Source organism: Lepidothrix coronata, unplaced genomic scaffold (assembly GCF_001604755.1).
Source record: "Lepidothrix coronata isolate B3197 unplaced genomic scaffold, Lepidothrix_coronata-1.0 Scaffold212, whole genome shotgun sequence".
NCBI lineage: Eukaryota > Metazoa > Chordata > Aves > Passeriformes > Pipridae > Lepidothrix > Lepidothrix coronata.
In genome coordinates this window covers 789,378-803,729 of record NW_016690392.1, presented here as the reverse complement: position 1 = coordinate 803,729, position 14,352 = coordinate 789,378, and the positions used below count along the sequence as shown (strand labels likewise).

The 14,352-nt window shown below is 53.7% G+C and overlaps 1 protein-coding gene across 2 annotated transcripts in view; it reads right to left on the bottom strand.

Moving 5' to 3' along the window:
- Positions 1-14,345, bottom strand: part of ZNF512B (zinc finger protein 512B) — a 30,018-nt gene extending 15,673 nt beyond the window's left edge. For both annotated transcript variants that reach the window (XM_017833242.1, XM_017833243.1), the window contains exons 1-10: positions 14,250-14,345; positions 10,101-10,223; positions 9,027-9,106; positions 8,137-8,265; positions 7,614-7,786; positions 7,196-7,449; positions 6,376-6,447; positions 4,662-4,796; positions 3,333-3,457; positions 846-938 (exon numbers count right to left, since the gene is read on the bottom strand). In XM_017833242.1, coding sequence (XP_017688731.1) covers positions 846-938; positions 3,333-3,457; positions 4,662-4,796; positions 6,376-6,447; positions 7,196-7,449; positions 7,614-7,786; positions 8,137-8,265; positions 9,027-9,106; positions 10,101-10,221 — 1,182 coding nt within the window. In that variant the 5' untranslated portion in view covers positions 10,222-10,223; positions 14,250-14,345. The remainder of the gene's footprint in view (positions 1-845; positions 939-3,332; positions 3,458-4,661; positions 4,797-6,375; positions 6,448-7,195; positions 7,450-7,613; positions 7,787-8,136; positions 8,266-9,026; positions 9,107-10,100; positions 10,224-14,249) is intronic.
- Positions 14,346-14,352: the final 7 nt, after the last annotated feature.

The following is a 14,352-nucleotide window of genomic DNA, read 5'->3' as shown; positions in this document are numbered from 1 at the left end:
ACAAGGAAGTAACAGAAGCAACAGAGTCAACCATTTATTCATGTCCTCTGTGCCAGGAGTGGGTGGTAAACCCCTGCCTCTCAGGAGCTGCCCTGGGCCGGAGGGAACCTCTCCTGAGGAGAGCTGGATCTTCCACTGCTTTGCTGTTATGTGGTGGATCTGCTCCTGCTTTTCCTGTGTTTACACCCAAAGGGTCAGCTGAGAAACCCAGGAGCAGTTCCTGCATGGAGGATTCACCAGCCAAACTGAAGAGCAGGAGATTAAGGCACAGGTAAAAGACAAGTCACAACTGGTAAGCATGGGACATGTAAATATGTGGTTATGCCTTGCCCTGGTATCCCGGAGATGCACACGACCAGATTTTTAGAACAGCATCTAAACTGATGCCTGCAAAATTTTATTAATGATAAATTTTGTGGCTGCTTCTCCCATGCATGGTGGAGAGCTAAAGACCAGATTTTGAGATTCGTGCAAGGCAGAACCCATCCGTCCCAGATTTGTGGGCACGCCTTTGGAGGCAGAGCTTTGCCACTCAAAATCCACCTCACCGTACTCACCAAATCTTCCCCCATGCTGGGATCCGAAATCCTGTTTTATTTTTTCAGTCTTCTGCTCTACTTATCAAAATCAACATGAGCCTAACTCACTACCGGGGAAGGGAAAGCTTTGCTTGGCAGGGAAGGGGGAAGGCCACTGTCTGGGCTGAGCAGTATGTGAAATGCTGTAAAGACGGTGCTGTGATGCCTCCTTTACAAAGATCATGGAAATAGGACTGCCAATGGCTTCATCTTCTGCATCTGCATGGAGAAACAAGGCACGAGACAAGCACAGCCCACCTCCCCTACCTTGCTGACGTGTTCAGCCATGGTGTGGTAATTCAGCCCAGCTTTAGACTTGAACTGCTTTTTGCAGTGCTGACACTTCAAGGCATCCTGCAGCTGAAGGAATTAAAGACATGTCACCAGGGAGGCCACAGCCCACCCTTCATCCTCCCAAGGGCTGCTGCTGCCTGTGAATAACCCTGTGGGTGGCTGTTGCTGCAGCAGTACCCAGTGGTGGGACCCAGCAGCCAACGCAGCCTCCCCATCCCTTCCTGCAGGTCCAAGCTTTCTCTCTGTTGTCCTGCATATTGTTATCAAACCCATATGCCCCAATTTTTGGAAAACATTCCACTTTGGATGTAGATTTAAAGCCTCACTGGCTGGAAACATCTGGACCTGGTGTCTTGGTCTTCCTGTTAAAGGGTTAGGAAAGAGAAGAAGCTTTGATCTACCAATATGTCAGCGGACTGTGCTCTGCAGCCCTGTTAACTAAGACAGATGCTGGTGTGCAGTGCACTTTCTGGGTGCCTGGGCTGCATGAAATGATGGACATAATCTGAGCAGAATCCTTCCTACCTCATACTGCTGTGCTGTTTGACCCAACTCGGCCTCTTGAGTGCCTGGGGAGATGCATTATCTGCACACCCTGAGCTACAAGGGGCACTTGCAGACTGCATGAACAGACCTTGACTTTTGCTGGGGCAGGGACCAGAATTTACTGACTGAGGAGGCGAATGACAAGGAGCCAGTGTCTGGATGGCATTCCTGCTTCTCCCGCCTGGTGCTTCACCTTCACCACTTCCCCTTCAAACAAGCCTGGACTGAAAGCTGAAGAGAGAATGAAGATAGAGCTGCAAATCCCTCCTAATCCTGGAGCTCTGGGGAAATGAAGAATAAACTCACTGCAGCCAGCTGGGAGTGACTCACTGGTACCTGTGCTCCCAGCAGTCAATCTTGTTCCAGACCCAAGCACTTGATCCTAACAAGGTGGACACTAACAGCTCCTTGACCCATCAGATGCCAATGACAGTCAATTTGGGGTTTACTCTTCTGGTCAACAATTTAGCACATGCCATGTCCACATTCCAACAAGCCCTCCCACCTAGGACACCAGGAGAATATACCTGCCCTTGTCTCTTTCAGGCCCAAGCATGTTGCAACCCTCCCCATCCTTTATTTCCTTTCCAAAACCAAAGGAAACAGGTGGACACTGCTTGGTGACAAGCAACAAACGGATAAACCAATTTTCATTTTTTATAAGAGGTTTGGGATCCTGCACATCCTTTCCCCATTACCAGTCATTAAAGCAGAGAGCAAGCCCAGAGGATGCCTGCACTCCAGGGTGGCTTCTGATGGGGATCACATGTGCCTGTAGCAGCGTGGCCTCACTAAGGACATGCCACAGGTTCATTTCAGGGATGGAATGCTTCAAGCTGGACCTGTGGTTACACACCTGAAGCTTGGGGACTGTCCTGCCTGGGCTGGGATTCTGAGAGCATCCCAGCTGCCTGAGCAGCACAGCCAGCCCCGGCAAGGACTGTCCCTCCCAGGAGGGTGACAGAACACTCCCTCCAAGGGCTGGAGCCCTGATTCCTTGGCTGAACACCCGCCAGTCTATTTGCAGGGAAGACACCACTGACTGCTCCAGCAGAGCCATGCTCGGCAGGTCATCCAGCCATGCATCCCACGTGGAGCCAACTTGGCTTGGGAGATGCTCCACAGGGCAGGTGTGACCAGCAACAGTCAAGATCCCCACTCTGCTGAGGCCAGGAGCATATCAGAACAGGCAGGATTCTGCCCAGCATCAATCTAGTGCAGGGTTTGAAAGGGAGAGCAGCCTCCCACTGCTATATAAATAGTGAAGCAAAGGCTGGGGAAGCATTTACAGAAAATGAATGTGGAATCAAAGCCCAGCCACATATTTTCAAAGCAGGAGGCATCGATCCCACGTTGGCTTTCTGTGGCGACGGCTCTGCACCGCACCAGGTGACGGATGAAGACGTAATCCTGCGCTCTGATGGATGGTGGTGTGGCAGAGAGACAATTTTTCACTGTATCATTACTGAACTCCTGCATCCTGACAGCCTGCCTGAGCACATCCAGGCTCGGAGTCTCCCCAAGACGTGCTCTCATGCAACCACAATTTATCTGGCCTGCACAGCACACAGTGAAACCCCACAGCCAGAGCTCTGGAGGAGGCCAGATTAGAGACAATCCCAACAATCCCTCCAGCCTTAAAACTATTTGTTTAGCTACTAGAAATACCTAACTCTGCTAGAGACACTGGGGCCAGGGGCCCAGACCACAGAAGGATTCAGGATTGCTGAGAATCAGTGCCCAAATCCCTCTGAATTGATGCAAGGGAGCCAGCAATCTGAACTTGACCAGCAAGTGTTCTATCAAACACAGCCCTGAACTGGTTTTAGGAGCAGCAATGCAGATTTATGAATGGCACATGTACACATCGGTTCCTCTCCAAAATCCATGTGTTTGAATAAAGCAAGGCCTTACTTTCTGGCAGACATCCATGTGCTTTTTGAGCCCCACAATAGTTTTCCTGGTTATAACACTGCAGGTTGGACAGGAGACTTCCCCCTTCTCGCTGATCTCCCGCTGCCACTGGTCCTCCGGGTTTGCTGGAAAGGGAGAGGAGAGAGGTGTAACGCTGGCTGGGCAGAGGACTGCCCTGTCTAAGCCTTGATTTGGTAAGCTGAAAAGCTCTCCCTGCCCCACACTCCTGCAGCTGCCTGAGCAAACTGGGTCACTGGGTGACTTCACATGGAGTTACCAGACCTGCTGACCTGGGAAAAAGAGGTTCACCTTTCCAACCCTGCTGGTATCCTGCACACTGGGAGTTAAAAAAGGATAATGCCCCCGGCCACCTGATCTTGCCCTGCTTGCAATAACTTCCCCCTGCCAAATGAAACAATTAGCGGGAGCGAAACAAAGGTGAGCGTCTCCGCTCCATCCGGACGTGTGCCTGGAAAACTTCCCTGGCAATCCTCTTCCCGGCAGACATGGAGGTAGCTAGGGGACTGCTGGCTTCCAGGCATATGTTTATTTGAATGACTATGGCCAGCTTAAAAAAAGCTTAAAATAAGAGATTCATGAGGCCAAAACCTGCTCCCAGGTCCAGAGTTCACGTCGCGTTCTCAGCAGAACAGCGCTGGGCTTCCAGCAAGGGAAGCCTGGGCTGAATAAAATCCACCAAGTCTGTTTATTTGGATGCTCTTGCACGGCTGTGAGATCAGAGAGTCGTTTATTTGAATTTGAAAGCAGTGTAAGGCACTGCAGCTGTGTTTATCTTGCACATCCTGCGTTCCTCCTGCTGTCAGAGCTCCCAGGGAAAGCAAGCAACCTGTGCCTGGGATGTAGGCTGCATCTCGGAGAAGGAGCAATCATTCCTAGAGTTATGCACTGGTGTCATTCATGGGGATGATGTTAGAAAAATGCCATCATCCCACATGCTGACCCAAACTGTGGTCACACTGCAACCAGCTGGAACTTGGCCCTCAACTCCCAGCACTTCCATCGCGCTGACCTGGCAGCGAAGCGAAGGTAAGGTGCCCCTCAGGATATAAACTGTGCCTGCATTAATGTTTTAGGAGCAGTGGCCGTTCCCACATCTGTGCTGCGCTTCAAAAGTGTGCTCCTACTTCTGATTTTGTGCTGCTTCTCCTGGCAAACCTGCTAGAAAACTGGCCTAGCAAACAACCCGCTGGGCCAGGAGGGGTGCAGGGACCATGAGCTGCAGGTGTAGGTGGGGACTGAGCAGAGCACGTGAAAGCAGCTAAGCTGCACACAAAGCTGCTGCCTGTGCTTTGCACCCTTCAGCCTCACCTGCTGGTAGGTGCACAGCAGTTTCCTTCTTCACAGCAACTCCTGGAGATTTCTTTTTCAGCTCCTCCATACTGGTGTTTCCCTCCAACTTCTTGGCTCGATGGGCTTTTGCCTTGTCCTCTGCTTTGACAAGACCTGTAGAGAAAGAGGATGCTTCTTCAGTACTTGCTTTAATACCTTCAGAGCAACTTGCATTTAGCAGGTAAAAAATCTCTACCTCTAACCCAGGGACACTGAGCTGGCTGTAGGTCTGCCAAGGCTGCACGGTCAGGTCCATGATTATGACAAGCAATATCCTCACAGATCGTGGTGTTTTATAAATAGCATCATTTCCCCCAACCCAGTCAGTTTATGAATTATGGAAACACCATGGCAAAGTGAGGTAGGAGGCCTCTAGCCGGGCAGACAGGCCAGGGAGGAGGGAATAGGGTGTTTTGCAAGAAACTGAAGGGGGGAACCAGAACAGCAAATTCAGGATATAAAAGTGATGTTCCTGCTGATGCTTCTGCACTGGAAAAGCTGTTTAACTCCCCGGGGTCCACCCCCCTCAAATCCATGTGCAGTGCAGCCCTGTGCCTGTGCTTCCACAGAAGGTGCTGGAGGCAATGTGGTGAGTGCCAGGGTCAGATCCACACTTGCCTCACGAGGGTCCACATCCTCCTGAAAACCCAGGGTCTGAATGGAGACAGCACCCCATGATGGGCTGGGGCACCCTTGTCTTTGGGGAGTGACTGTCACATCTAACACAGGGGGACAGGGGAACACATGCCCCTTCTTCGCTCTCCACCTGAGGCAGCAGGTCATGGAGGCACCTTGTTCTCCAGGAACCTACCGCAGACGTTTCAATCTATGGCAGTGCCTCTGCGGGGAAGTTAAGGGAAACAAGCCCAGACTTCCCAGGAGCCAGGGGAAAGGAAATCACAGAGACCACATCCAGCCTGCTCGTCGGTGTTTAATTCCTTCAAAGCCATTAGTGCCTCTCCCCCGAGTGCCTTGTACTGGAAGGTGCTGCCTCCCACAGTGCCTGGAAATCCGCTTTTTATTTCCCCGACTGAACGTATTTCATAGCCAGACTAAATCCAGTTGCTCTCGTACCAGGGATGCTCCAGGATTTCCCCCTCCTTCCCAGCCCCGATGGAGTATGACCACAGTCCCACTAGCTCTTGCTTTGTCAGGCTGCAGCAGCAAATTCCTGAGCTCCCTCTCAGAAGACATCCCAGCAACACACGTCTCTTCTCTCTTGGATTCATTCCCTTCAATGTGGGCGACCAGCAGTGGGGATGGTGTCTGAGGGGTGGGTGCGTCACCAGCCTTTCTACACAGCAGAAATCCTTCCCGATGCCACTGGAAACACTGCGACATCCCAGGATGGTGGGACGATGATGAAACGGTTTCTCATATCTCGCTTGTGTCAGCAGCTCGTTACTCTTGTGTTACAGCTGAACATTCCTGGATCCTTTCCTCTCTCTTGCCTCATTTCCTAGCGCCAGGCTCCAGAACAGAGCAGACAGGGTTGTTATCAGTCCCAGCTCTGCTGCTGCCTTCCACTCTCTTTATGACACTCTTATGGTAGAAAGCACCAGCTTTCCCAGTGTGATATCCTCAGGCTCCGTCTGGCTCCACCACAGGGAGGGTTCTTGGAGAAGGGGCTTCCCTGCAATGCCCCAGGGAGAAGGTACAACCCTACAGCTGACCAGAGTTGTCCCTGTATTACCTTTCAGTCCAAATGTCCCCGAGATGGACGGCTGCTCCCCCGTAAACTTCTTAGGAGTTTTCTGTTTCCTTCCTGACTCAAAAGAGAGAAGCAGAGAGAGAGATTTGGTCAAATAACTGTACTGCCAGGGGGATTCATCAGTTCTGGGGCATGGAGTGAGCACACACTGTGTCAGGAGTGGATCAGGATGAAGCACCCACCCACCAAACGCCAAAAGGCTGCTGCTTCCCACCCCCTAAAACCAGGATAAATGTGTTATTTAGGGTTAGTTCAATGAGTGGAAGTGGTGGCTCTGTCTAGTGCTGAAAGCCACACAGTTTCCACACCTCAGCAGCCACAGTGGCTGTGGTGGTTTGCTTTGGTGCTGCAAGCACTGGAACCCCATGCCGTGATGGGAACAACCATGGCCCTGTCTGCCAGCTCTGCAGTGGCCACGGACAGAATGAGCTTGCTCATGCTGTTCCAATCCTTCAAGGAAAATGGGTTTATCCGAACCATCCTGCTTTAACCTGCCACACTCAGTGAAGATAGACAGGCTGACATGGCAGCTTGCTACGTGGCCAGGAATCCAATCCATTTCCAGTCTCACAGGTCCTATAGGAATAATCTCTACCACAGCTACAACCAGGTTTCAACTCCCAGTAAAACTGCAGGAAACTGGGGCTGAGGTGAGGGGAAACTATCAGGATGTTAAATCAAGACTTGGATCTCTCTTGGATTCAGAGAGGCACTTGCAGCAGTGTTGGCAGGAGCAGAGCCCCTTCCTGTGGGACACTTCTTTGGGCTCCTGAGCCAGCGTAGCCCCGGGCTCTAATCTTACTGTGCTTCATCCTCTCGGGGTCTTCCTCCTGCAGCGAGGCCTGGCTGCCCCGCTGCTGCCCGGCGTCCTTCCCGCTCGAGGACTTGGCCGTGGGGGTGGCGGCCGCCATCGCCTCGGCCGCTGCGATCTGGAACTCCTTGCTCTCCCGGCTCTCCGCCAGGCACTCGCCATTCTCCGTGTGCTCCTGGGCCACAGCTTTTTCCGTCTTTGGCTGTTTGGGATGGATGGTGGGGCAAGCTGAACTCTCAGCAGCTCTAGGGCAAAGCACAGAGGGCTTGTTTAAAGAGGGGTCGTTAGACAAGTGTCCTGAGACCTCTCCCCCCTCTCCAGCCCAGGCCATAGGAATGGAGGCAGGCACGTTCCCCTTCTCCCAGCCATCCCTATGCCACTGCCATGCAGCCCAGCCACAGCCCGGCACCTTTTCTTTCCACTGCTCTTCCCAATGGCCTTGGGCACTTTGTTTTCTGCTTTGCTGGTTGGCACTGGCCGGTCCAAGTGATTCCAGAGCCGATGCTTTTCCAGCTGGGTTTTGGAGGTGAAGGCAGCTTCACAGTACGAGCATGAGTAGGTCAGCTTCTCCGAGATCGCACCCTGCGCAGAGCAGGGAGAGGTAGGTAAGCACGGATGCTAGATCATAAAAGAGACAGGCTTTTTCTGGCATGGACACGAACACAAACCCTGTGTAATACCCTTCTGCCCCTCCAAACAGTTATCAAGGGTCAACAGTCCCCCTGGGCCAGACCTCACGCTGAGCCACAGGGACCCCAGTCCTTCTTGTACATACCTCACGAACTGCTCCTGGCCCATCTCTGCCCTCCCCATTTCCCCATTTTAACCTCACGTTTCTCCTGGGTTTTAAGGCCTGAGAGTGGCTTTGGCCTGCAGATGGTAATGGAAGAGCTGGCCACTGGAAAGGACAGGCAGTTCTCTGGTCTGCTTACCCCTTGGCAGCGCTGATAGTGGTACTTCAAGCCATAAATGCTGGGGAACTCCAGCCAGCAGCCTGAATTGGGACATTTCACCCTGGAGTGGGCTTTGAATTCATCCTTCCACTGATTCATCAGGGGGAGCTGGGAACAGGAGAGACAAGAGACAGCTGAGTTCAGAGCACCGTGTGCCCAGCTGTGTACCAGTGTACCCCAAGGGGGCCTGGAGGGCACATGGGACCTCTGACCACTCACATCCAATCCCTTCCCACAACACAGCCACAAAGTGGACCCAGGGGTGTGTTTCAGTGCAGCGATGCTCCCAGTGAGAGGTGCTGGGATAGATGCTGCAGGCTCTACAGGCTAATTATTCCTCCCAGGGATTTACCTTGCTGTGCCTCCCAGAGCACACACACACTCCCTGCCAGGCTGGGGAATAAATCAGGCCTGAAGTCGCCCGGGTGATTTAATCACCCCACATTTCATCTAGTCTGTAAATCACCCCATGCCCGTGCTCTCATGACAAACTGCTCTGTGTGTTGTCCATGCTAACGGGCAGGAATTAAACTGCACAACCCTGCAGGGAATAAATCACCCCTTTGCCATTGCTGTTGGATCATTAGCCAAATCTGACACGGTTGTGACAGGATGTGGCTCATCTGGGCATGGCCCTGGGAAGGTGAGGCTGGAGGGAAGTACCATTCCCTAACCAGTGTTTCGGAGGATGCCTGCATGGAGGCGTTGAGGGGACAAGATCTTGCTCAGCCCAAGACAAGGCTGCTCTGAAGATTAAACCACCGGGAAGGCAGGTTTAACCCCAGAGTGGGGCTGGCTGGAGCATGCGGTGCAGGGCAAGTCAGAGGGAGCGAAGCAGGGAGGGGCACTGGGGAGGGGAGGGGTCTTACAGGGATGTCTTTCAGTGCCTGATTCTCGGCCTTGGGTCGTCCTTTCTTCCTGCCTTCAGTTTTGTCACTGGTCGCATTTTCTGCAAACAGACGGAGCACACATCACCAGCCGTGCTGGAGGAGCTGCTGTCCTGGCAATCCTGGTGCCCAGCCCTCAGCTCTGGGCTGCCACTCCCTGCCCTGGCAAGGATGGAGATTCCCCTTTGGAAGGCAAGGCCAGCTCCTCTGCAACTGAAGTGCTGATAAGATGTGGTGCAGGGAAAAACGCTCTCCTGAACACAGGCGCGTTCACGCTGCGGACAGCTGGAGTTCATTCCCCTTAGCAATAAATTATCCTCCTCTGCTAGTAATTATGGCTTCAATCCCCTCAAGGTAAGAGTGGCATCTGGAAAACATTTAGGGCACATGCATTTCCCCACAAGGCCACTGATTCTGGGAGCATGGTCTGAGATACATCATTGGGGTCCAACCCTCTCCTGCGGTGCAGGCACCCCTCGGTGTCTGGGGCTGCTGTTAGCAAGGTAAAGGCAGTGAGAGCCTCTTGCAGAGGGGATCTGCCCAGAATAAACAGACAGAAGAAAAAAAAATCTCCTTGAGCCTGGAGATTCCTGGATAGAGAAATCAGCCATCCATCAGCGTGACAGCCCTTAGCGTGAGGGTCCCCCGGGGCTCATACGCTCGCAAGCCTCCATCCCGGGGGCCGCGACACGGGAGGCAGCAGATGGTCTGAACTCATTTAAGCCTTTCCATCCTTTGATGTAACACTTAGCTACCAACACGATAAATAGGCGGTGAGACACCCATCTCGTTAAGCCAGACACACGCCTCTCCGAAGGGAGAGACCACCTCCATCCCTCCTCTCCCGCTCCCAAGGACCAGCTCCCTGCAGATCCCAGGACCTGGGGCTTTTTTGGCCAGCACAGCTCTTGCTGGTGGGTCAAAGTGAGAAAGAGACACCCCAAGACCCAGTGCATCCACACCCCCTTGTTTTGGCAGCCACTTCCCAACCCCTGCCACTGGGCTCATCCCCTCCGCCCCATCTGCCTCCATAGAAAGCACAAACCAGTTCCTTACCCAGCTTGGGCAGCTCTGCTGGCGGGTTTATCCTTGTCTCTGTCCTGCTTTCTTTGCTGGCAGCAGGTTTGTTAGAGCCTGCAGCTTTCCTTCCACCTTTGCAGGTATAGGAATCCGCCATCTCTGAAAGAAGCAGGGGAGGCGTTAAAATTCACTGCTCGGAGCCGGGAACAACACATGGTGAAAGCAAGGAGAGCTGCTGGGGAGGGAGGGAAACAAGCAAACTATCACGCAGCTTGAAGATTCCCACAAAGAGAAGAAATGAGACGTGCTTCTGAGTATTTGTTCTACGGTCAAGGAACGCCACAGACATGGCTGGAAAGCTGCTTTCATTACAGCCTGGCTTCCCCTCCACGTACAACAGCAAAGACTTTATTAAAAATTATGGGCTGACTTTGCCCAGAGAAGTAGTGAATAAATGGCCTTCCCTCTTCGTTTATTTCTCTGCTTTCATTTAAGACACCAAAAGCAAAAAAAAAAAAAAATAGTGAGTTTTAATGAACAGATGTAGTGATAAATTTCCAATTTTCCTTATTAATGGGAAACCGTTATAAACTGAGAATTGTTAATGTTATCTGAATTTTCTGTATTAATAATTCAATTTGGCTTCTCTATAAATAATGAACATCAGGAATTATCGCAGAAGGCCCACTCTCGCTCCTGAAGGAAGTGGCAGCAAGACACCCCTCCGTTTGGTGGTGCCAGGAAGAAGCCCACGGAATGACTGCCTTTGTCTCCGGCTTCAAGTTCTTTCTTCCCTTCCTGACAGCACAAGCAAAGACATGTCAGAGGATGGGGGCTGCACTGGGAGATGCCACATAAGGATTTGGGGGAAAGAAGTTCTCCACACCTTCACAATGAGAGCATCAGCTCCTTGGGAAGCGATTGCCCAGACCGCTACAGCCTTGATACCCTGGCTGGGACGTGATGCTGATGCTCACCCACAGGCTTTTTCAAAACATGGATTTGAGTCGTCACTCCCAGTTCCTCCCACAAGATCATGTTCAGCGTCATTTAACAGAGTTGATTCCCAGAGCATCCAGACTCATTCCACCTGTTCTCATGCCCAGAGGAATAGGGGAGCATCTCCTGCATAGCCAGATTGCCAGCCATGCCACCAACAAGTGGGACATGAGGGTCCAGCAGCTCTTTCTGAGGTGCCCCCAGGGACTTTCTGTGTGGGATCAGGGACTGCACATCGCACGCATCCCACATGCTCTGAGAAGAGAACTGGCAAAAGCTCAGCTGGTGACACGTATGTGGTTGGTTGCATGGACACAAAGGTTAATCCGATCAAGTGAGAAATTCCAGCCTTGGCAACAGGTTCTGTGGCATTTGGTGCTGAACATGGGCATCGTTGATTCAGCTAATTTGGGCTCTTTCAGTGGGAGAGCTGGGAAGGAGCTGCAGCCTGACTGCCAGCGGCTCCTTCCTGGAGCAGGCAAAGAGAGGGTTCCCTGCAGCCCCTTCCCAAATCGTTGCTCCACTCCTACTAATGTCGGCACTGCTACTGTCCCCAGTTCTCCAGGGATAAACATGCCAGTCCCCTTCCTTCCCATGCTGCCTCCTGGCACCTCTAAGCAATCCTTAATCAAGTTGCTCAAAGAAAACAGGGGAAAAAAAGAGACTCACAAAAGACCAGAGAACTGAAAGCTGAAGACAAGATCTCTGTGCTCAAAACAGGTGAAAACCGAGGGGAAACCTGCACAGCTGAAACTTTATGCATCCAGGGACACCTTTATCCTAGTGCCAAAATGCAGTGGGGGACGGAGCACAAAACCTCTGTGCCCACCTTGCTGGGCAGCTCAAGGTGACATGTAAGATGTGACAGGCAGGGCAGACCCTGCTGACGGCCCACCTCCTGCACCCCAAACACCCTGTGGCACCACACACCACTGAGCATCACACCAACACTCCCTTCCCAAAATGTCCAAAGTGCCCAGCTCAGCCCAGCTCCAGCAGCTGGACGCTTCTCATTCCCCTTAAAACATCCATCCCCTCAAAGAGACCCTCTCTGTCCAGCTTAAGGGGTTCTGAATATTTTGTTTTTCCACACCAAATACTTCCTTGAATTTTTCCCCTTCTTGGTTTTTGATTAAATGAAAGATAAAAATCCTATAAACCATTTAGCAAGAGTCAAACTCTGCTCCTCGGTCACCGATACAACCCCAGGGATCGCAGAGGAATTGTCCCAGAGCAAGAGAGCAAAAATCAGCAAAAGCCATTGTGGGTTTTTTTGTAATATCCAAACTTCTCACTCATTTTTGAGTAACACACACCAAAATGGGCAACAGCCTGTGCCCTTCCACGCTTTCCTTAAGGTTTTTCTCACCAAAAGTGAGAACCCTTTTGCTGGTAATGGGAAGAGAAGGTATTGGCACATCCTAGCCATTAGCAGGGCTGGGATATGGTGTGGGAAGGTTGGGACTGGTAGCATCTTACGAAGCCTCCAGCTCTTTTTAGGTAACTTTTTAGAAGTTTGTGGCAATATTTTTGAAGCATCCCAATCCAGCTCCACATAAAAAAACGTCTATCAACACAGAAGCCAGCGCAGGATGAGTAGAGGTCAAGTTGGCACTGCTAGGAGCAAGGGTGAGGAGGAAACCCATGGCTGTGGGAAGGGGGAGTGGAGTCTGGGAACCAAAGGCACTGTTCCAAAGCCACCAGCAGCCCAGCCTGGCCGGCACGGCCATGAGCTTCTCTGTGGGATGTGACAAGGGACAGCCACATCCCAGCCAGTGGCAGTCCCAACAGGCTTTTTCCCACTGTGACAAATCCCTCCTGCAGAGCTGTCAGGCTTTGAGGGCTGGGCACAGCCTGAAAATTGGGCATAAAGCGGGAAAGCGGAAATAATTCCATGCAGAAATGCCTGCCTTTGGATCAGGCCCACAGGAGCATGCACGCAGCCAGGGACGGCTGTGATCCTCTCACAGTCCCACGACATCCTTATGGCTGCCAGGGGGAACATCACCCACGAGTCCTGACCGCAAGTTCTCCTGCTGGGACTCCCGCCCCAGTCCCATCCCCACAGAGGCACCGTGTCATGCACCAACCGCCTGGTCACCCATCGGTCCACTCCACTTATCATCAATAATTTACCAACAGTTCCAGTGCCGGGAATGCCAAAATGCAAGAAAGCTGCTGCCCCGGCACAAGCCATGTGCCAGCAGAGACGCAATGAGGCCAGCGCAGACAACGGATGCCAAAGGGCACTGCCATTCCTGTTGCTGTCAGAGGAGCCGTGCTCTCTCCCATGAACTCCAGGCAGAACTGGAGTCGCTGGGAAAAACTTCCAGGGAACAAAGACAAGGAAGCGGTGGGAGAGGCTTCCTAGGGAGGGAGCGCAATCACCCTTGCTGGAGGTTTCCCCGGGAGGAAAGCACGTGGCAGGTGAAGCCCTGCCAGCCGCTGCCTTCCTGGGCACGGCTGACGGCCGGGCAGCTCCGGAGGGACACGGAGCATCCCATCCCCATCACCTACACCGACTGACACCCTGAGGCTCTCCAGGAGGCAATCGCCTCACCCACAGCCTCCGCTCCTGCCGCACATGGCTGTGACCAGGCGCAGACGAGGCTTTTTGAGCGTATAAAGTTTCTGTTCGAGGCACGTTATCCCATCCGTCTCCTCCGTGTCCCCGGGCACTGACACGAAGGGAAAAGAACCCGCACGTGCCTGGCAGACAATGAACCCTCGCCGTGCCTGGGGGGACCGGGGTGTCCCCTGTCCGGGGGTCAGTGGGCGTGAGGAGCTCTGCCCGGCGCCGCTGTCACCTCCGGGGCGCGGGGAGCTCTGCCCGGCGCCGCTGTCACCTCCGGGGCGCGGGGACCTCTGTCCTGTCACCTCCCGCCCCGGCCGTGCCACCCGCGTCCCCTCACAGCCCCTCCCCGCTGTCACGACTGCCCGGGCCTGTCACCCCCCGGGCCCGCGCCCCATCCCCGGGAGGCGGCCGGGGCTCCCCCGCGGGCCGGGCCCAGCGGGGCCGACACGGAGAGGGACGGGAGGGCCGGGCCCGGCCGGGCCGCGCTCCGGGAGGGGAAGAGAGAGCGGCAAAATGGCGACGCGGCGGCGGGCGGAGCGGAGCGGAGCGGAGCGGGGCGCGGGGGGTCCCCGCCGCGGGGCCGGGCGGGCCGGGGGCCGCTCGGTGCTTACCTCGGCGGGCCGGGCCGCGGTGCGGGGCGCGCAGGGGCTGGCGCGCCCCCCGGCCGGCCAGGCGGTGCCGCCCGCCGCCCCCGGGCCGCCGTGCGGGGCTCCA